Source organism: Artibeus jamaicensis, unplaced genomic scaffold (genome assembly GCF_021234435.1).
Source record: "Artibeus jamaicensis isolate MK-2021 breed Jamaican fruit bat unplaced genomic scaffold, CSHL_Jam_final contig_1998, whole genome shotgun sequence".
Lineage (NCBI taxonomy): Eukaryota > Metazoa > Chordata > Mammalia > Chiroptera > Phyllostomidae > Artibeus > Artibeus jamaicensis.
This window is the reverse complement of record NW_026521407.1, coordinates 15,784,831-15,805,961: the sequence shown is the minus strand read 5'-3', so window position 1 is coordinate 15,805,961 and position 21,131 is coordinate 15,784,831. Positions and strand designations below refer to the sequence as shown.

The window sequence follows — 21,131 nt, the reverse complement described above, 5'->3', positions numbered from 1 at the left end:
TCAAACCGTCTGTCTGCCGAAGGGGTGAGTAGAATAGCTAGAACAGGCTAGGTTTTGGGAGTATAAACTTAAGAACAAGAATTGCTTTGAAGGAATTTTAGAAACACATGTGATCAAAGTAGTCTAGTAAGATTAATCTAGTGCAGATTTACAGGCTATGTGAGACATGGTCCTTAATCGATTCTGGAGTAATGGCATTGTGCTGTTGTAATGCCACATTTCCAGTTGTGTTAATCAAATTGACACATGACTGCTAAATACATATCTAGAGTCTAGTTTGATGTTTTATTAGTACAAAAATTAATGAAAATTTATTGAATTGTATACTTAAGATTTTTGTACCTTTCTGTATATGTTACTTCAGTAGAAAGCTTACTAAACATTAATGTTATTGAAATATTGATTGCTATCTAGTATAAAGTCAGCACTCCCTAGCCTTAGTTCTGGTCCTATCCACTTTACAAGTTTTCTCTTAGTCCCTTTCTAGTAGTTAGTCTCGAGTTTCCCAAAAATATTTCTATCTCTGTCCTCTAATAATCATTTAGAAAACTAAAATGAAAGTTTCTCCACACTGCTATCACTCCCTAGCTCCATGATTTCCAATCTTGGTTCAACTTTCTATTACCAAAAATGATAGATTTATAAATATAAACTCATAACAAATATATATAAAACTATTACAATTATAAAATTATAATATGGTACATACACTCCCCAGGAGATTCTGATATATAACTCGTTGGTTGAGAATTTGTTGTGGTGACAAATAAGAGTTTGTCCTGTTGAAATTCATTAACTCATTGAGCATTTTCTGAGCTTGTAAAATTGGTACTGAGCATGGAAAGAGGAATGGGCAGGGATTCTAGTGCCCAGAGTGCATTTCCAAGAAAAAGAACAGTGCAGTAAAGACTCCAAGGTGTGAAAATAATTTATTTATGCAAATCAATTAACAAATCTCAAATTATGTTTGAGAATTATTCTTTTAAAATTTACAAATGAGAATTTTTTTCTTTTACAGTTTAAAATTTAAGCAAAACCTGGCTGGAGCCCTTGAGCTAGTCTTAAGGTTAGCAATCTGATGAGTCTTGGTATTTCTTTTATGTTTTTAATTAACTTTTAAATGAACTTTTTGTAGGACTCTGATACTGTCTTTCTTAGTCTTTGGGTTACTAAATTCAGTTTCTCTTCATAAGCCCTAAACCTGTTTTTAAAGTTCTTTTGATTTTTAATTGCCCTTTGAAACTTATTTATTTAAAGATTTTATTTATTTTTAGAGGGAGGGGAAAGGAAGGAGAAAGAGAGGGAGAGAAACATCAGTGTGTGGTTGCCTCTTATGCGCCCCCAACTGGGGACCTGACCTGCAACCCAGGCATGTACCCTGACTGGGAATTGAACCAGTGACCCTTTGGTTCACAGCCCATGTTCAGTCCACTGTGCTATACCAGCCAGGGCTGAAACTTATTTATATATTAGCAACATCTTACTTGTGATTTTTAAAAAAAAGTTTGTCAAACGTTACCTGATGAGTATGTTTTAAGTAAAGGGAAATTATAATAATAAGACTTCATAGGTCAAAATTATTATTACTTGAGAATTGGTAATTCAGCTATCATATAATATAAAAGTCCCCCTTTTAGTGACATTATTTTAGATTATTCTGAAGTCTGTTTCATTCATCTCATAAATATTTATTGAGTGCCTAGCAAATGCCTGGCACACCGAGTGTTGGTGCTAAAGGTAGAAAGAAATGAGGCAGACATCATTTTTGCTGTATGGAGTTTACCACCTTCATATAAGCAACATTTTTTTAAAAGATTTTATGTATTTATTTTTAGAGAGGGGGGAAGAGAAGGAGAGAAATATCAATGTGCAGTTGCCTCAGTTGCCTCTCCTGTGTCCCATACCAGGGACCTGGTCCGCAACTCAGGCAAGTGCCCTGACTGGGAATTGAACTGACGACTCTTTGGTTTGTAGCCCATGCTCAATCCACTGAGCTATACCAGCTAGGGCTATATAAGCAACATTCTAAACTTAATTATAATAAAGTGTGATGACTGCCTGTGATAAGAATGGTCTTCTGGGACTTCCAATCAAGATGCAGGCATAGGTAAACATGGCTCACCTCTTTGCACAACCACAGCAAAATTACAAATAGATTACAAAACATATATCACTCAGAATTGTCAGAAAATCAAGCTGTATGGAAGTCTGACAACCAAGGAATTAACGAAGTCACATTCATCCAGATGGATAACAGGGGTGGAGATGTGGAGAGGCAGAATGGGTGGTTCACACAAATGTGGTAGATAAAAATTGGGAGGGATACCTCTGGATTGAGGCATCCCAGCCCCACACGAGACGACCCAGCCCTGGGTTTTAGTGCCAGGAAGATAAGTCCCCATAACTTCTGGCTCTAAAAACCAGTGGGAGTTGAAGTTGTGGAAGAAGCTGCAGGATTCTCAGGAATCTCCTCTTAAAGGACCCACATCAGACTTAGGACTTACACAGACTCATTCCCTCTGTGTTCCACAGAGGAGCAGCAGCTGGAAGGGAACCAGTGGCATATGGGAGAAATTGAAGTGTGTAGCATCAGGGTGAGTACTGGGGGATAGCTTCCTCCTGGACAAAACTCCAGAGGCCAAGCAGTGGCATTGTCCCCTTTTTGAGCCCTCTCTGACACAGAGTCACAGAGCCACAGAGCCACAGAGCAATGACACCGTATCAGAGGCTCCCATCAACTTGGTTCACATGGTTGCCCTGCCTGGCAATTACCTAAGGTTCCTCCTCATCCAGTTTATTGGTGTACTGTTCTACAGTAAACCCACTACTAAGACAGGGAGTGAAAGAAGCTCTACCTAATACATAGAAATGAACATAGGGAGGCTGACAAAATGAGGAGACAAAAAAAATATGGCCCAATTGAAAGAACAGAACAAAACTCCAGAGAAAGAACCAAACAAAATGGATATGAGAAATCTGTGAGATGCAGAGTTCAAAACAGTGGTTCTTAGGGTGCCCAAGGAACTCATTGGGTACCTCAGCAACATAAAAAGGACCCATCTGGGACAAAAAAAAATATGGCCCAATTGAAAGAACAGAACAAAACTCCAGAGAAAGAACCAAACAAAATGGATATGAGAAATCTGTGAGATGCAGAGTTCAAAACAGTGGTTCTTAGGGTGCCCAAGGAACTCATTGGGTACCTCAGCAACATAAAAAGGACCCATCTGGGAGGGGTTAGCGGAAGAATGGGGGAAAATGTTCAGGGATTAAAAACCATAATTGGTAGGTACAAAATAGAGAGGGATATGTTAAGAATAGTCTGGGAAATGGAAAAGCCAAAGAACTTATATGCATGACCCATGGACATGAAGTAAGGGGATGTGCTGAGCAGACGGGGGCAGAAGGGGAAAAACTGGGACAACTGTAATAACATAATCAGTAAAATATACTTAACAAAAAGGAAGACCCAGGCCAAAGTGAAGGTTACACTAAGTGAAATAAAGAAAAAAATTACAGGGAATCAACAATTGCGTGCATGAAGCCACGAATCAAATCAATGATTTGGAATATAAGGAAGAAAAAAACATTCAGTAGAACAGCAAGAAGAAAAAAGAATTAAAAAAAAAAAAGAGGAAAGGCTAAAGAGCCTCTGGGGACAACTTCAAACGTATCACCCCTTGAATCATAGGGGTGCCAGAAGGGGAAGAGCAAGAAATTGAAAACTTATTTGAAAAAATAATGAAAGAAAACTTGCTTAATTGGTGAAGGAAATAGACATACAAGTCCAGGAAGCACAGAGAGTCTCAAACAAGATGAATACAAAGAGGTCCATACCAAGACACATCATAATTAAAATACCAAAGATTAAATAGAGAATCTTTTGAAAAATATATTTTTAGGCAGAGGGAGAGAAAGAGAAACATTGATGAGCAATACATCCATCAGTTGCCTCTCATATGCCCCCATCTGGGGACCTGGCTCACAACCCAGGCATGTGCCCTGACCAGGAATCAAACCAGTGACCTTTCGTTTCACAGACTGGTGCTCAGTCTACTGAGCCACACCAGCCTGGGCTAAAGAGAGAATCTTAAAAGCAGCAAGAGAAAAATGGAGTTACCTGTGAAGGCGTTCCCATAAGATTTTCAGCTGGTTTCTCAAAAGAAACTGCAGGCTAGAAGGGGCTGGCAAGAAGTATCCAAAATGGTGAAAAGCAAGGGCCTACAACCTAGATGACTATCCAGCAAAGCTATAATTTAGAATGAAAGAGCAGATAAAGTGCTTCCCAGAAAAGGTAAAGCTCATTATCACCAAGCCATTATTATATGAAATATTAAAGGGATTTATTTAAGAAAATATCAAAATCATGAACATTAAAATGGTAATAAATTCACAACTATCAACAATTGAATCTAAAATACAAACTAAGCAAACAAGCAGACAGAAGCAGAATCATAGATATGGAGATTATTTGGAGTATTATTGGGAGGAGGAAGGAAGAGAATGGGGGAAAAGGTACAGGGATTAGGAAAAGGTACAGGTACAGATCGGTAGGTATAGAATAGATTGGGAGTGTTAACAATATAGGCAATGGAGTAACCAAAGAACTTACATGCATGACCGATGGACTAAGTTCATGGACATGAACTAAGGGGGGATTGCCAGAGGGAATAACTGATACTGATGGAGTGGGGCAAAGGGGGAAAATTGGGACAACTGTAAGAGCACAATAAATAAAATATGTTAAGAAATGAGCCCTGGCTAGTATGGCTTGGTGGATTGAGTGCTGGACTGTGAACCAAGGGATCTCTGGTTCGATTCCCAGTCAGGGTGCCTGCCTGGGTTTCAGACCAGCCCTCAGTGCGGGGCGGGGCGGCACGTGAGAGGCAGCCACACACTGATGTTTCTCTCCCTCTATTTCTCTTCCCCTTCCCCTCTCTCTAAAAATAAATAAGTAAAATCTTTAAAATATTTTAAAAAAAAAAGACTTCCAAGAGTAAAAAAAGAAAAAAAGAATGATCTTCTGTGAAGATGTAAGTGGATGAGGGTTGAGAGAAACATGTTCTCCCATCCAAGTACTAACCAGGCCCGACCATGCTTAGCTTCCGAGATCAGACGAGATCGGGTGCATTCAGGGTGGTATGGCTGTAGACGAGAGAAACATGTTCTAAAAGGCTTCCTTCCCTTACGAGACCTAGAAGATGAGAAGATGAAGCCTGAGAAAAATGTTTTAGGTACGCGAAGGTTGTGGGAGAGAGATGGTGTACATTTAGGAAAGTGAAAGTTCAGCCTGGCTGGATCTTGGACTTGGGGCCTTGGAAGGGAGAAATGGTGATGAAAGATGAGGTCAGAGAGATAAGCAGGAGCCAGGGCCAGAGCACTGTAAACCAATATAAAGTTTGGGTCTGAAGACCTTGGGAGTGATTGAAGGATGGAGGTTAGTAGAGGAGACAAGAGACAAGGTCCCTGAGAAGGTGATAGATTTGGTATGAGATGCAGAGCACAAGTGGAAGGATAGCTTTGAGGATGTTTTAAGGATGTTTTGAAATCTATTAGAAAGAGGGGAAATGGATGGAAAGACTTAGTTATATTTTTAGAATGATCACTTTGAGTCCAGTGTGGAGAACTGATTAGGCAGGGGACTGATTGGGAGGCTGTTGTAATGACCTAGACAGTAGTTGATGGTGGCCTGGACTAGGGTGGTAGCACTGATAATAGAAGTAGACAGATGAAGTCTATTAATTGGAACCAGTAATTGCTAGGAAGTGGGAGAGGGAGGAGTAGTGAAGGCTACAATGGAGGTTTCTGCCTGAGGCAGTGGATTTGAAAGAAGGGCTATTTATTAAAAGAAAGTAAATTGGAGGAGCAGTTTTAGGGGAGAGAGAAGATGGGAATTTTATTTGGGGGGGCATATTTAGTTTGCCTGTGTAGAGTTTAGGAGAGATCAGAGGGTTGGGTTTATAGATCTAGATGTCATCAAAACATACAGACGAGGGAGAAGGTATGGAGAAATGGCCCTTCAGATGAGTATTTCAAGAGGGAAGAGCCTTATCAATCTATTAAACTATGAACTTTCTCCCAGAAAAAAAATGTTTTTACCCATAAGTATAACAGTTTAGAAATTAATTTCAAGGTTTACAGAGTGGAGATCTGAGTTTTTTAGGTTATAGAGTAAAAGAAGAGGACCAAGGGCAAAACCACGAAGAACCTCAAGTTTCATGGATGGAGCTTAGGAAAAAAGATCTGGCAGGGAGACTTAGAATAAGTTTTATGCCTTGTGTAAAACCAGGTAATTGTGGTATTAAACAGAAACCAAAAGAAGAGTTTCCAAAAGAGGCAATAGTCAGTAGAGGCAAATGTGCCTCAGGGGTCAGATGTGACAAAGAAAGAAAAGTGTCCATTGGATGGATTTAGTAATTAGGTCCCCCAGGGCACTGGAGAAGCAATATAGAGGCAGTGATGAGAGAGGAAGCCATATTACAGTGGGGGAGGTAAAGAAGTGGAGTCACAAAGTATATACAATTCTTTAAATTGTTTCATTATGAAGGAGAAGAGGTTTGATGGGGGCTGGAGTAGGAGGCATGGGTGAGACTTAAGTATGTTTAAATGCTGATGGAGCTGTTCCTAAGAGGAGAGGAGAGACCAGATCCCTGAGAAAGTGGTGGGTTGGGTATGAGATCCAAGCACAGGTGGAAGGATAGTGGTATCCTTCCGGAAGGAGAGTGGACATTGTAAATGGAAGGAAGAAAACAATATGAGTGAAAATGAACAGTAAGTTGTAGGTTTAGCAACAGCTTGGCAGAATTTGCATATATTTTCTGTTTCTTTAAAGTAAGATGTGAAATTATTTCTTGAATTATGAGAACCTCATCAATACCGAAGACTATAATTTGTATGTATGTATTGTATTTGTGGTGATCTTGAGTATTCTATTCAATTTATATGATAAAAATTTAGGGAGGAGTTCTAAATCAAATTTGTGATTTGGTACTCTTAGTTTTCATGATTTTTTATGATAAAAAAAACTATCTTTAAGACATGGCTTAAGAGACTCTGATTGGTAAGTCAGTATTTTGTGCTTACTTAATTTTATTCATTTACTGTAGCACCTGTCTTCAAAATGACTTTTATTTGAACTTTAAAAGTGATTAGTTATATTTAGATTTATTCTCAAGGTTTCTAATGTTAAATGAATTTGTAATGCTAAATTTCCAATAATTTTAATTAATTGAACAGATCATTTAAACTGTGGTGGAAGTAAGTAGAAATTAAGCATTACTTTCATAGATATTTTATAAATTAAACTATAACTACATGGAAATTGATGGTTTCACTTGTATTAAGTTCGAATCAAAGAAGGGAAATTTATGACTCTGTCAGCAGTAATATTTTAATTGAAATATAATTCACATGCTGTAAAATTCATCCCTTTAAAGTGTGGAATTCAATGGTTTTAATATATTCACAAGGTACTGCATCCATCACCTTATAAATATAAATTTAATGTAAGGTAATCCAGAGAATGTGGGTTTGGGATATCTAGCTCAATATATTAACTTTTAATTTAGAAGGTAATTTATCTCACCTGTAAAGTTCTGTGGGGTTTAGAAGCAGAGTAAATAGCAGAACACTATTTAAAAAACTTGTATCAAGAAAGCCTTATCTTATTTATGATCCTCTTCAGTATAAAATTATTTTATTCCTAAAATATATCTACCAATCTGAATTTACATATTTACTTCTTAGGACTATTTCCCCCTTGCTGCCAGACTACCATGAGACTAGATCTTGATGGAAAATAGAAATGGGGACCTTATTAGAATAGTAGATTTATATACTTTCTTGTCCTCATCTGTCACTTGTGATCATTGCTGAACTTGCAACCACTACTTCAGCTGTCTTTTGCTAGTCTTGAATGAAAGTTTGTCATCATATTTTATACCTTGTTGTAGTATTTAATTATTATTTAGTGGTGTTTTTAGTGTTTAAAAAGTAACACTTTTGACAATGCAGTCTTACCATTTTATTTTAATTCTTCCCATGTATTTTTTGTTTCCTTTACAGTACTCTGTGCAAAAAACTTGGTGAAAAAGGATTTTTTCCGTAAGTAAATTAACTTTAAATTTTGTATGTTGTGTGTGAATTTTTTGGTTAGCATTGTCAGAATTGTCTGGTTTAAGGATTTCTCAATTCAGAAATATACTTAATGTTGTTTTATGAATGCATTGGTTCAGAGCCTTTTGGCATCACATTTTTTTAGAGGATTTTATGGTCTTTTATTTGCCTTAACCCTTTTCCCTATACCCCTCCCACATATTTATGTAAAATGTGTGTCAGTGCTGGTGTGTATATGTAGATGTGTGTAATGTATATTGAAGGTGTGCATGCAGTTAGGTTTCTAGAAAAAACTTCGAGATTATTTTGTATCACTTTTTTCCCCCTAAGATTTTATAGGCAATTTTACCCATGCATTTAGGATCCTTGGGAGGTGGAGAAGTCATTCAGCCTATTTGGAATTTCCAGACTGTAGGAAAGAAATCTCTGCTACATTTGGTTATAGATGCTCTTGTATCTCCAGTGTAGACATTTGGTTCCTATATTTGCAGTCTCTTTGCTGCTCTGTGTGAAAATTTTTGTGCCTTTATTTAGAATTAAGTTTTGTGAAGGATTGGGAAGTACCCCTTACATGTGGGTAGTTTTAATTTATTGATTAAAAAATTTTTTTCAGTAAAAAATTCTAAGCTGGCAAAATTTTTTATGTAAAATATTTGAAGTTAGAAATAAAGATTGATTAGATTTTTATATTCAAGTCCTACCATCTGGCAAAAACTGTTAAGTGGTAATTTAGTATGACATTAGATAATTCTCAAGGGTTGGGTTAAAAGAAATACTAAGCTCTTGATATATTTTAAAATCATACTTAATTTATTCCACTTGAAATTATATTACTTCCAGTCTTTATAGAGTAGAACCTGAATTAAATTTTATAAAATAACTTCTTATAAAACTATGTAATTCAAATTTTTTATGCTATATGTTTTAGGGCATAGTTAAGAACGATATAAGCAGTTGATATACTATGTACACTGTACTCCAATTTTTGTACCCAGTGGTCTTTCACTGGGCTTCCACCAGTTAATATTATCTTCACAGGCTAGTGCTGAACTACCCATCTCATTCCTGTTGCTAATAACCAGTGTGTATTCTTTGTACTCTTCTTAAGGCTGATTTGAGGTAGGAAATATCTAGTAGGACTGGAAAGTGGCAAACAGGATTGGATAGGCTGCTGATAAGGAAAGAAGGATGGGAAGTGAGGACTGCCCCCTCTCAACAGCTGCTTCTATACCCTCCAGGACATCTGCTCTGATTTTAAAGATAAAAATCTTCAGTTTCATCTCCCAGCCTTCCTCCCCAAATTCTATTCCTTCTTCCAGAGCCCCAAGACGCAGCTTCTCTAATAAAATATCCAGATAGCCTTGTCTCAGTTTTCCTAGGAAATGTAGAGGGATCTTACTTTAATTCATTGTAAACCTCTAAGAGGTGATTATGATTATTACTTATCTGATCCTTATCTCTCCTTAAGTTGCATGTAAAAAAAAAAAAAAGAGGGAACTTGCCTTTTTTTATTGGCGTAAGCTGTAGAAATTTATAAAAATTCTTAAGAGTTGTGACTTGCTTTAGGGATAAAAAAAATTAAGGGAAACTGTGTTAGTATCTTTAAAACCCAGAGTGGGAGAAATATTTGCCCTGGAAAGGGAAACAGGAAAGCCAGTCCTGAGGCCTTCAGGTGGGACTCAGCCAGGATGGAATACCCCCACTTCATATGGGCGAAAGTTTTCCCCACTATGGTAGATTTACATTTTTTTCCATCTTTTATAAGTTGAAGGTTGGTCACATAGATTTCAGAGAATTAAATAATAGTTCCTAAATCTCTTAGTTAAGTTTGAGTGAGAATGTGTATTTATTGATCAGGATATAATTAACATTGATATTGAAATATAGTTATGTTTTTGCTTGTAATTCAGTTTAAATCATGTTGAATGAAAAAAGCAAAATTTAATATGAAGCAGGACTACAAGCTTATGAAATACATATATATATATATATATATATATATATATGTTTTTTTTTAACTATAGAAAAAGTGCACTCCCATGTGTGGTTTTTTGTCGAGTAACCTGGGTAATTTGAGATACTACTATTTATTTTAGAGTATCTGCCCTTGGTGAGAAAAGTTTTGCTCAGTCATTTCTAAAGAACTGTTTACATGCTTATTGGCTTTTAAAAATAGATTCTTTTTCCCCCAAAATTTTAGCAGCAAAAGTTTCAAACATATTAACTGTAAAAGAATTTTACAGTTAATATTTACCACTTATATTTTACTATTAACTTTATATGTTCATTTATCCATTATGTACGTTTTTGTTTATTTAGTTTTATTAATCTTCATTAATCAGAGATATGTTTACTTATTTGAGAGAGAGAGAAAGAGAAATATGGATCAGTTTATGTACACTGACTGGGGATCAAACCCACAGTCTAGGTATGTGTCCTGACTGGGGATGTAACCTGCAATCGTTTTGCTGTACAGTATGATGCTCCAACCAACCAAGCCATCTGGCAGGGCCATTATGTATGTTTTTGCATGCTTGTTAATTTTAGAGAGAAGGGAAGGGAAGGAGAGAGAGTATTTCATATGTGCCTTGACGGGACCAAACCCCCAGCCTAGGCATGGTGCTCTGACCATGAGTTGAACCTGGGACCTTTCAGTTTACGGTGATGCTCCAGCCAAGTGAGCCACACTGACCAGGGCCATTATGTATGTTTTTAAGAGAATCTTGTCATTAGTATCAAATTTCTTTCTTTTATAAAAAGCAACATTTAAATAAAAGATATGTATGTAAAATAGCATACTGTGCTAAGGTGTTGTATAGGGGCCTCATTGAAGTCACTCAAAACCAAGTCGGTTGGCCGAATGTTTTTTTCTTTCCCCCAATCAAAAACAAAGCTTTCTTTTTCCCTAGTAAATAACTTCAAGTTGAAATTTTTATTCCATTGTTATTTGTAGCTCATTAAGTTTTGTTTGTGTAGTGAGAAAATTCTTGAGCTTGCGCTATTTTATATAACTGAGAAGTGGTGGGAAAAATTGAGAAATTTGAAAAAATACAGAAAATACTGTAGCTACTTTTTATTTACCACTAGAGGTCTCACTAACTTCAGAAAACTTGATAGCTGTTGACCACATTAGAGTAACTTGGCTGTCAAGTTAAATTTTTGTAGAATAATGTAATTAGGTAAGTTGAAATAGGTATTTTTGGGGGAGGGTATAGAGCTTGTATGTGTAATTGAACAGAAGAGAGACATAGGAAGATGGGAGTTGGACATTCATACTTAATTAAGGATTTGGAAGCCATACCTACTGTTTTTGTGTGGAAAAACTTGTTTTTCTTAGTCCTTAATTCTTTAGTTAAAGAGCATCCAAAGAGAAATCTAGCAATGTGATTTTTTGTTGGCTTGTTTTTGCTTACAATCATATACTTATATGTCTATTTGCTTATATTGTAGAATCAAAAGAACAAGTTCAAGTAGATTTCTCCCAGGAGAAAATACTTAATGTTGTTAAAGGTAGAGGGAAAAGTATTCTTCCATTAAGCACATTTGCAAATTGTTAGATATCATGGGAATATGAACAGTGTTAAACTTCAAGAACAATAAGTTAAATAGATTGATATTCTAACTTGCCAAGTTTCTTCTTAAATACTTACCATTCTTAAATTTTGGCCTTCTTTTATTTTTTGAAGTTGCTGATCACCAAAGCATAGAATTAGAATTGGCTAGGTGATTTCTGGCTGGCCTTGAATGTTGGCATATTAGTATCTTGACTTTTAAAAAATTAGCATAGATATCAAGATGCAAAGTTTCTCCAGTTAGCAACACTTACTGACATTTTGCTGTAGTATTTTCAGCTGTCCTTAGGAGATCTATACTATCTTAGTATGTTCCACATCAAAATGGTCATTTTGTTCTTCTAATGTTTGATTTTGTTCCAACTTCTTTCTTTTTTTTGTCAAGAGCCACTATTTTCATTGCTGTTGGTTTGAAAGCTGTATGTCATTTTGACGTTAGTTTCTTATAAATTTATATTAGATTTTTCATAGTAGCTTGCTTTGTTATTTTCTTTTCCTTTCCACGTGACTTCCCTAGTTTAGGATCTACTCATCCTACTGTTCTTCATGCTACTGTATGACACAACAGTTTCATAGATGGCCTCTGTACCTCTAATCTTTTCTTCTCTCAGTCCATTCTGAATACCACTAATAGAAAAATATGAAAATGTATTTACAGCCATGCTCAAGAACAATGGCTCCCTGCTCTCTATAATACCTTGGTCACTCCAAGCCTGTATTTCCTGACTTTAAGCTTCTCTTGGATCAGTTTTATCTCTCTGACCATTTTTACTTTCACACCTTATCACAAACCTTTTGGTTAGACTCCTCCTCTGAGCCCTTCAAATATTGTCAGACTCTCCTTGGTATTCTTTCTATTTACTCTTTAAAACCCAAATGAGTCTCATCCCCTGAAAAAGAAAGAAATGCCTCTCTTTACTGTTTAAACTTAAACTGTTCTTCTCCTTTTCTGAGTTCTTGTACAAACTGAATCACATAGTAATTAAAAGAATGAAATAAAAAACCAAACTGTGTGTGGGTTTAGAATCTAAACTTTAGGGTGTGCAACCTGCGGCCTGGGATGGCTATGAATGCAGCCCAACACAAATCCTAAATTTACTTAAAACCTTTTTTTTTTTTTGCTCATGAATTTTCATTAGTGCTTGTGTATTTAATGTGTGGCCCAAGACAACTCTTCTTCCATTGTGGCCAAGAGATGCCAAAAGGTTGGACACCTCTGCCTAGCTCTGCCACTTACTACTGTGACCTTAGACCCTTTGTGCCTCTGTTTCCTTATAAATAAAATAGAGATAATAGTATTATTTACCCCATAGGGTTATTATGAGGACTAAGAGATGTACTATACATGTACATAAAGCATTCATAGTATTACAAATCAGTACAGACACTTGTTTGTTCTGTTTTTTGTGTTTGTTTTGTATGTATGTGTGGTGTTCTTATTTCCCAAATTAGGTATTAAACTCTTTTTAAGGCAGGGTATTAGGTTTTTGTTTCAATTTCTCACACTCATGGTAGTTTTTCAGTAAAATTTTTGGTTAATTTAATTTCTCTGTAGCCTATGTTCCTGTGTGAAAACCTTCAGTAAGTTCTTTCTTTAAATAAGCTATTAAGGAGACCTTGGGAAAGCTCTAAGAGAGCCAGGAATGTTTTAAGCATTTTCCTTTCTGGGGTCAAAGGTAAAGACCTATAAACACTTCCACATTTGAGGTAACCTCTAGACCTTGATCCTTTAAAGCTGAGAATGTTTTGAGATTGGAATAATAAAAAAATGTGATTTTTGTTATTTAATGTAGAATTAACTTTATCCTTAGTTTTTAAATGGACCACTCTTATAGCTACATGCTGAACTTTAAAAAAGAATGAAATAGCCCTGGCCGGTGTGGCTCAGTTGGTTGGGTGTCATCCTGCAAACCAGAAGGTCATAGGTTGTGGGCAACCAATTTTCTCTCTCACATTGATGTCTTTTTCCCTTCTTCCCCCTCTGTCTAGAATCAATAAAATTTAAAAAAATGAAGTAATCTTGGTAGCAAATAATAATTTTATATAATTATTCTTCTAGCTTCCATGTCAAATATTTTTTAATTAAAAAAAATGTTCCCCCTTTTCACAGGACTTCCGGACCCATTTGCTAAGGTGGTGGTTGATGGATCTGGGCAATGCCATTCTACAGATACTGTGAAGAATACACTTGATCCAAAGTGGAATCAGCATTATGACTTGTAGGTTTAAATGACTTATCTGAAATGAAACATACAATCAGTATTATTTGTTATCTTTGAGAAGAATCACTGAAAAAGATCTGAATTTGATCCATGGTATAACTCGATATTCACAGAGGGATACAAAACCTACTGGGAAAGTACTTTGGCTAATTTATAGCTGGTTTTGGAAGATGAGTTACCCTTCGTAATGACCCTGTGAAAAACAAAATGTATACACAGTGTAGAGTAATTCCCTCCTCCTACTTCAGTTCAGTTATAACTATAAAACCAGAAATCACAATTGGGGTGCACTCATAGACATTCTTTCTGCTTTTATTTGGATAGTTTCTTTTCTTTAAATTTTATGTTAATCACAGTAGTATAGGTACCTTTTAAAAAAGGCAAATGATAGTGGAACACTTTTAATAGGAGAATGCAGTTCTTCGCTCCTTTTTCCACCCAGATTCCCATTCTTAAGGTAACTGCTTCCACTAACTTTGGCTGTTTATTTTGTTCTCTCTCAAAACATTGATTTGTTGTTCCCCTTATTTATGTGTTCCTTAGTTGCTACTTGTATGTGCCCCAAGCAGATCAGATTGCAACCTTGGCAAATGGGACAATGCTCTAACCAACTGAGCTACCTGGCCAGGGCTCGGTATTTTCTTCTGTTTCTAGATATCATGGTTTTTTAAATACCATCTTGATATATAAATATAAATATACAATTATTTAGTTCTAGGTATTATTTAAAAATTTCCTATATAGAAAATGACTTAGCTTTTACAACTGATCTCTCTCATCCTGGCTTCCAGAGCATTCACATGCCCTTTCCTTTATCCCAGTCCTCCTGTATAGTCACTTGTACCTTTTTGGTTAAATCACTGTTTTTTGTTTATATTATTATCATGTAGATATTCATCACCAAGTCACATGATATACTGATTACATTTCCTTTCTTGACAATTTTTGTTTTTCTGAAATTAATAGCTATTATTTATTTGTTTAGTTTTCTGTATCATTAATTCACAACCTCTCCTATAGGACTGAACATTTCCTTTGCGTATTTTCAACAATGCCATTGGCTTCATTTTCTTCTTGGAGATATTTTTTCTGGAGCCTTTAATTTGTTTGCTCCAGTCTGGTCTGGTGGTTCTCTAAGACCTGCTGCACATTTGTCCTGGAACTCGCCTTTATTGTTATGTTGGGAATTTCCTTTGTCTACTAGTTCCAGTGACTTCCTGTTTTGTTTCTTAATGTTTGTTTACTTCCTTGTTTGGTGAAGTCTATCTTTGATTGTTATCTTGCGAAAGAGTTCAAAGACAAAGCTATGGAAAATTACTTTGAGATCTTGTCTGAAAATATATTTTGTCTTCTTACTTACTTGATTGATAATTTGAGAATAGATTTCTAGGTAAAGCATTACTTTTCCTCCAAATTTTGAATACATTACTCCATTGTCTTCTAGGACAGTGGAAATATAATGTGAGCCACAAATGGCAGTTCATCTTTAATTTTAAATTTTTTAGTAGCCACATTAAAAAGAATAAAAAAACATGAAATTAAGCCTTATAATGTATTTTATTTAATTCAATATATCTAAAATATTTTTATTTCAACACGCAGTCAATAATAAAATAATTACTGAGTTATGTTACTTATGGAGTGCCTCGATTTGGACTAGCCACTTTACCAGTATTCTATAGTCCCATGTGGCTAGTGGCTATCATTTTAAAGTATTGCTGATATTATCTTGATTTTGTTCCTTCATGATTATTGTTTTCCACCAGAAGATTTCAGGGTATTCTCCTTATGCCTGACATTAAATTTTTTGATGACAGATTTGTTATGATGGATCTGATACACAGTGCTAGATAATGGGACCTTTTTTTGTTGTTATTCCACTTATTTTATGGTTTCATTGGTTGCTTCTTGTATGTGCCCTAACTGGAGATCATACCTGCAACCTTGGCATATGGGATGACTCTAACCAACTGAGATAGCTGGCCAGGGCAAATATAATGAGACCTTTTAATCTGGATAAGAACTCTATGGGAAATGTTTTCTATTATCCATGGATGATTTCCTCTTCATTTTCCTTCTCTGGAACTCCTGTTATTTTTATATTATCCCTTGTGAATTGATCATCATTTAGTGGTCCTATCTTTTTTCTTTCACATTTTATACTAGTTTAAAAAATGTTTTAGTAAAAAATTAAAAACTATGATAAAATAGCTGCACTGTTTTCCCAACTTTGTTTTCCAGTATTCCTAATTATTGTAATTTCTGCTCTCACCTTTTTAACTTCAAAGATCATTTGTTTTCTGACTATCCCTTTTTCATAACTACTTCTTGTTTCTTGGATGCACTATCTGATTAGAAAAGTGAATACTGCAGTTTTCTTCTGTTACTTGTATTGACTCTAGTTTCTCAGAGTTCCCCCTTTTCCCCTGTTAATTTGGTTTGGGTTTCTGTCTTTTTAGGGAGGTACTTGAATGTTGATTGGAAACTACTAGGACATTTTTATTGCACATACTTCTCCCATCTCCTGCCTAGGGCAGTAATCTTGGATGCAGGTGTTCTTGGAGCTGAATAGTGTTTACATTGCTAGGAGGACTCTTCATTCACTTTATTCACCTCTTTTTTTAAAAAAAAAATATTTATTTATTTTTATTGATTATGCCATTACAGTTGTTCTATTTCCCCCTTCATTCCCCTCCACCCTACCCCCCATCCCCACCATTACCCCCCTTTAGTTTATGACCATGTGTCTCAAGTTCTTTAGATTCTGTATTTCCCATACTATTCTTGCCCCCCCATCTATTTTCTATCTACTGTATATGCTACTTATTTTCTGTACCTTCTCCCCCCATCTCCTCCTCCCACTCCCCTGTTGCTAACCCTCCTTGAGATCTTCGTTTCTATGTTTCCACTCCTGATCTAGCTGTCCTTTTAGTTTGCTTTTGTTTTAGGTGTGGTTGTTAATAACTGTGAGTTTGCTGTCCTTTCACTGTTCATGTTTTTTTAACTTCTTTTTCTTAGATAAGTCCCTTTAACATTTCATATAATAAGGGCTTGGTGATGATGAACTCCTTGAATTTGACCTTATCTGAGAAGCACTTTATCTGTCCTTCCATTTTAAATGAAAGTTTTGCTGGATAGAGCAATCTTGGTTGTAGGTCTTTGGATTTCATGATTTGGAATACCTCTTTCCAGCCCCTTCTTGCCTGTAAGGTCTCTTTTGAGAAATCTGCTGACAGTCTGATGGGAACTCCTTTGTAGATGACTGTCCCCTTATCTCTTGCTGCTTCTAGGATTCTGTCCATTTTAATCTTGGCTAATGTAATGATGATGTGCCTTGGTGTGTTTCTTCTTGGGTCCAACTTCTTTGGTACTCTCTGAGCTTCCTGGATTTCCTGAAAGTCTATTTCCTTTTCCAGATTGGGGAATTCTCCTTTATTATTTGTTCAAATAAGTTTTCCACTGGTGGGTGTTCCTTTCCATCTTCTGGTACCCCTATAATTCAGATGTTGGAACGTTTAAAGATGTCCTGGAGGTTCCTAAGGCTCTCTTCATTTTTTTGAATTCTTGCTTCTTGACTCTTTTCTGTTTGGCCATTATTTGCTTTCTTCTGGTCCACTCCATTGATTTGAGACCCAGTTTCCTTTTCATCGCTATTAATTTCCTGTGTAATTCCATTCATTTCAATTAGTTTCGCCTTCATATGTTTCTCTAATTTGTGGCTATAATCAACCAGTTCTGTGAGGATCCTGATCACCAGTGTTTTAAACTGTGTGTCTGAGAGTTTTGCTATTTCTTTGTTGCTTAGATTTATAGGCTCTGGGGTTTTGAGATCTTCTTGAGCCATTTTGTTCTGTTCCCGCCTGTTAAGTACGAGGAGGGGAGCCTCAAACTCTATTCACCTCTTCTTAATACCCCTGTTTTTATTATGGAATTTAACCTCTTCCATCAGCCATGCATAGTATCCTGGAATAGAGAACCTTTCAGAGGATAAACTTTTGGTCAGCCAGGGCTGAAGATGAATTGGTTGAAGGAAGGAATTTGGTAGATCTTTCCATTCCTTTTAAACACTTTCACTAATCCTTCTGTTTTACCTCCACCATCACCATCTTAGTGTCTTGGGCTTACAGTTTGGCAGTATTTCAGAGGTTTGGTGGCAGCAGGAGTCTGATTTTATGTCTGTTTCTTCCTGCAGGCTTAGATTTCCATTTTCTCCAGGTTGCTAATTCAGTTATCATATGTTAATTATCCTGATATCTTGACTTTTCAAGTCCTTACTCTTTTAAACTTCACAGTCATTGTGTTTCACTCTTTGTCAACCTCAACTTTTCTTCAAAATGTTCCATTAGGCTTCACCTACAAAAACTAGCTTAAGATCTTCCATCAAGGCCCTGACTGGGTAACTCAGTTGGTTAAGAGTGTTGTTTGGATACACCAAGGTTGTAGGTTCAATCTTTGGTCAGGGCACATACAAGACTCTTCTCTCTCTCTCTCTCTCTCTCTCCCCACCTCCACCTTTTCTTCTCTCCAAAAACTGAATAAAATAAAAAAACCCACAAAAAACACTGTATGCCTGACATCCCACCTAATTATTTTTAGACTATTAGCTCTAAAACTACCATCCCAGCTGAGCTTTGGCTCTGGTCAGTTATTTAAATTTAGCCTTCTAAATCACATGGGACAAGTATCATATCTCTACTTCAACTCAATGATAGCTAGAGACAACTAAGAATTGTGCATTTCTCTATGCTCCTCAGTACTATGGCTTAGTAACTCCAAGTTAACTTAATAAGCAAATAAACAGGAACTAAAGGGTAGGCAATAGAGAGAAAGGAGACTGCCTAGCTTCCCACTTCTATCATTTATTGTGTGATTATCAGCTTATTATCTAACTCCTTATGCATCAATTTCTATTAATAATAAGAAAATAATGCCTTTTGTCTACTAAAGACAATAATGCCTTTAGAGGGCTGATATGAAGATTAAGTGAGATAATACATGTAAAGTGCTCAGACTAGTATCTGGCATATAATTTTAATAAATACATTATTTTAGATCAGAAAATTTTTATTAGTTGGTTTGACCTTTAGGGGCTTTGAGAGCATAGCTGTATAAGCTACTATCTATGTAGCTTGACCAAGCTTTAGAGTTCTTAATCAGATTGTTTTAAGCCTTTTTTTTTTTAACTTCAGTCAGATTTAAATTCAGCCAGAGACCCAGCTACAGCAGTGAACAAGAAACACATAGTCTTCCAGGCTTACAGCCAAGTGGTGTAGAAATATAAATAATTAGGAAACTATAAACAGTGTGATAACTTGGGGAAGTGTAGGGTGCTGTGGAAATACATAGAACTTCTTCATGTTGGTTTAGGAGTTGGGGGGAGCCTCCTAGAAAAGTGGCATTTAGACTTAGACCTTGAGTAAGAGTTAACTTCAAAATGGAAAAGGTGAGAAGGCTCTAGGCAAAAGTATCCTGTGTGAAGACCCTATGTGAAGACCCAAAGGTGAAAGAGAACATGACTCTGAAAATGGCTTAGAGAGGCAACATTGGTGAGTTCACATAAGGTAAGGGAGGTGTAAAAGACAAGCAAAGAGAGGCAAGAAGGAACTAGCTCATGAAGGTCTTCAGAAGCTTATTAATGACTTTGAATACTCCCCTAAAAGCCGTGGGAGCAGTGAAAGGGTTTTCAGTAGGGAAATGCTATAATCAGAGTTATATCCAAGAATGAACACTTTGCCTATATTGTGAAGAAGACCTTAGAGGGAGGCAAAAATGGCAAAGGATACTGTGTCCAATGCTGTGGAGGAATCCAGCAAATAGAAAATTATGACTTTCTGTTAAAAAGTGGTAATGTAACTTCTGGCCAAGATGGAAGTGTAGGTAGACACACTGTGCCTCCTCACACAACCAAAATAAGGACAACAAAAACTTAGAAACAAAATAACAACCAGAACTGAAAGAAAATTGAACTGTATGGAAGTAGGAAAAGGGCTGAAAAAGACACATTCACCCAGACCACTAGGTGGGGCAGAGTCTAGAAGCCGGGTGGAGTCTGGAAGCCAAGCGGAGAGAGGTCACTGCACAGGAAGCGGTGACACTGGGCGTGTATGGCACCCCGGGTGTGCAGGCAGTGGCTGGCAGACCCTGGGTATGGGGTGGCAATGGGCAGACCCAGCAAGGCAGCGATTGTGAAGCAGGGCAGTGTGCGCAAGGTGGCTGGATGACCAGGCAGCCCCACATTCATGCGCAGATAACTGGGGAGCGAGACAGACCCCACAACCCAGATTCCCAGCGCTGGGAAATAAAGCCCCAAAACCCCGATTGAAAACACCTGTGGGGGTTGAGGCACAGGGAGAGACTCCCAGCCTCACAGGAGAGTTATAGGCCCCACGGGGTTCTCGAATGCACACAAGCCCACCCACATGGGAATCAACACCTGAAAGGCCCATTTGCTTGGGAGAAGTGGGGCAAGGGACTGAGGTCCAACAGACAAATGAGCAAGCGCCATTGTTCCCTCTTGGACCCCACCCCCACATAGAGTTACAACCCTGCGACTTGGGTTGCTCCACTCTGGTGAACACCTAAGCCTCCACCCCTTATACATAATAGACGTGACAAGACAAAAAAAAAATGGCTGAAACGGAAGAACAGATTAAAGCCCCAGAGCAAATATAACTAAGCAACGAAGAGATAACCAATCTATCAGATGCACAGTTCAAAGCATTGGTGATCAGGATGCTCACAGAACTGGTTGAATTTGGTTGCAAATTAGATGAAAAAAATGAAGGCTGTGCTAAGTGAAATAAAGGAAAATGCACAGGGAACCAATAATGATGGGAAGAAAACTGGGACTCAAATCAGTGGAGTGGACCAGAAGGAAGAAAGAAACATCCAATCAGAACAGAATGAAGAAACAAGAATTAAAAAAAATCAAAGCCTTAGGAACCTCCAGGACATCTTTAAACATTCCAACATCTGAATCATAGGCGTACCGAAAGGGGAAGAGGAAGAGCAACAAGTGGAAAAGTTACTTGAACAAATAATCAGGGAGAACTTCGCTAATCTGGCAAAGGAAATAGACTTCCAGGAAGTCTAGGAAGCTCAGAGAGTCCCAAAGAAGTTGGACCCAAGGAGGAACACACCAAGGCACATCATAATTATATTAGCCAAGATTAAAATGAAGGAGACAATTCTAGAAGCAGCAAGAGGTAACAATACAGTCACC

General features: G+C 36.9%; 1 protein-coding gene across 2 annotated transcripts in view; it reads left to right on the top strand.

Moving 5' to 3' along the window:
- Positions 1-21,131, top strand: part of SMURF2 (SMAD specific E3 ubiquitin protein ligase 2) — a 121,384-nt gene that overhangs the window by 53,019 nt on the left and 47,234 nt on the right. Inside the window, exons 2-3 of one of the 2 annotated variants that reach the window (XM_037127988.2) lie at positions 8,065-8,103; positions 13,798-13,906. In XM_037127988.2, the coding sequence (XP_036983883.2) occupies positions 8,065-8,103; positions 13,798-13,906 (148 nt within the window). Of the gene's footprint in view, positions 1-8,064; positions 8,104-13,797; positions 13,907-21,131 lie in introns of those variants that run through there. The other variant, XM_037127989.2, reaches the window with a different exon arrangement.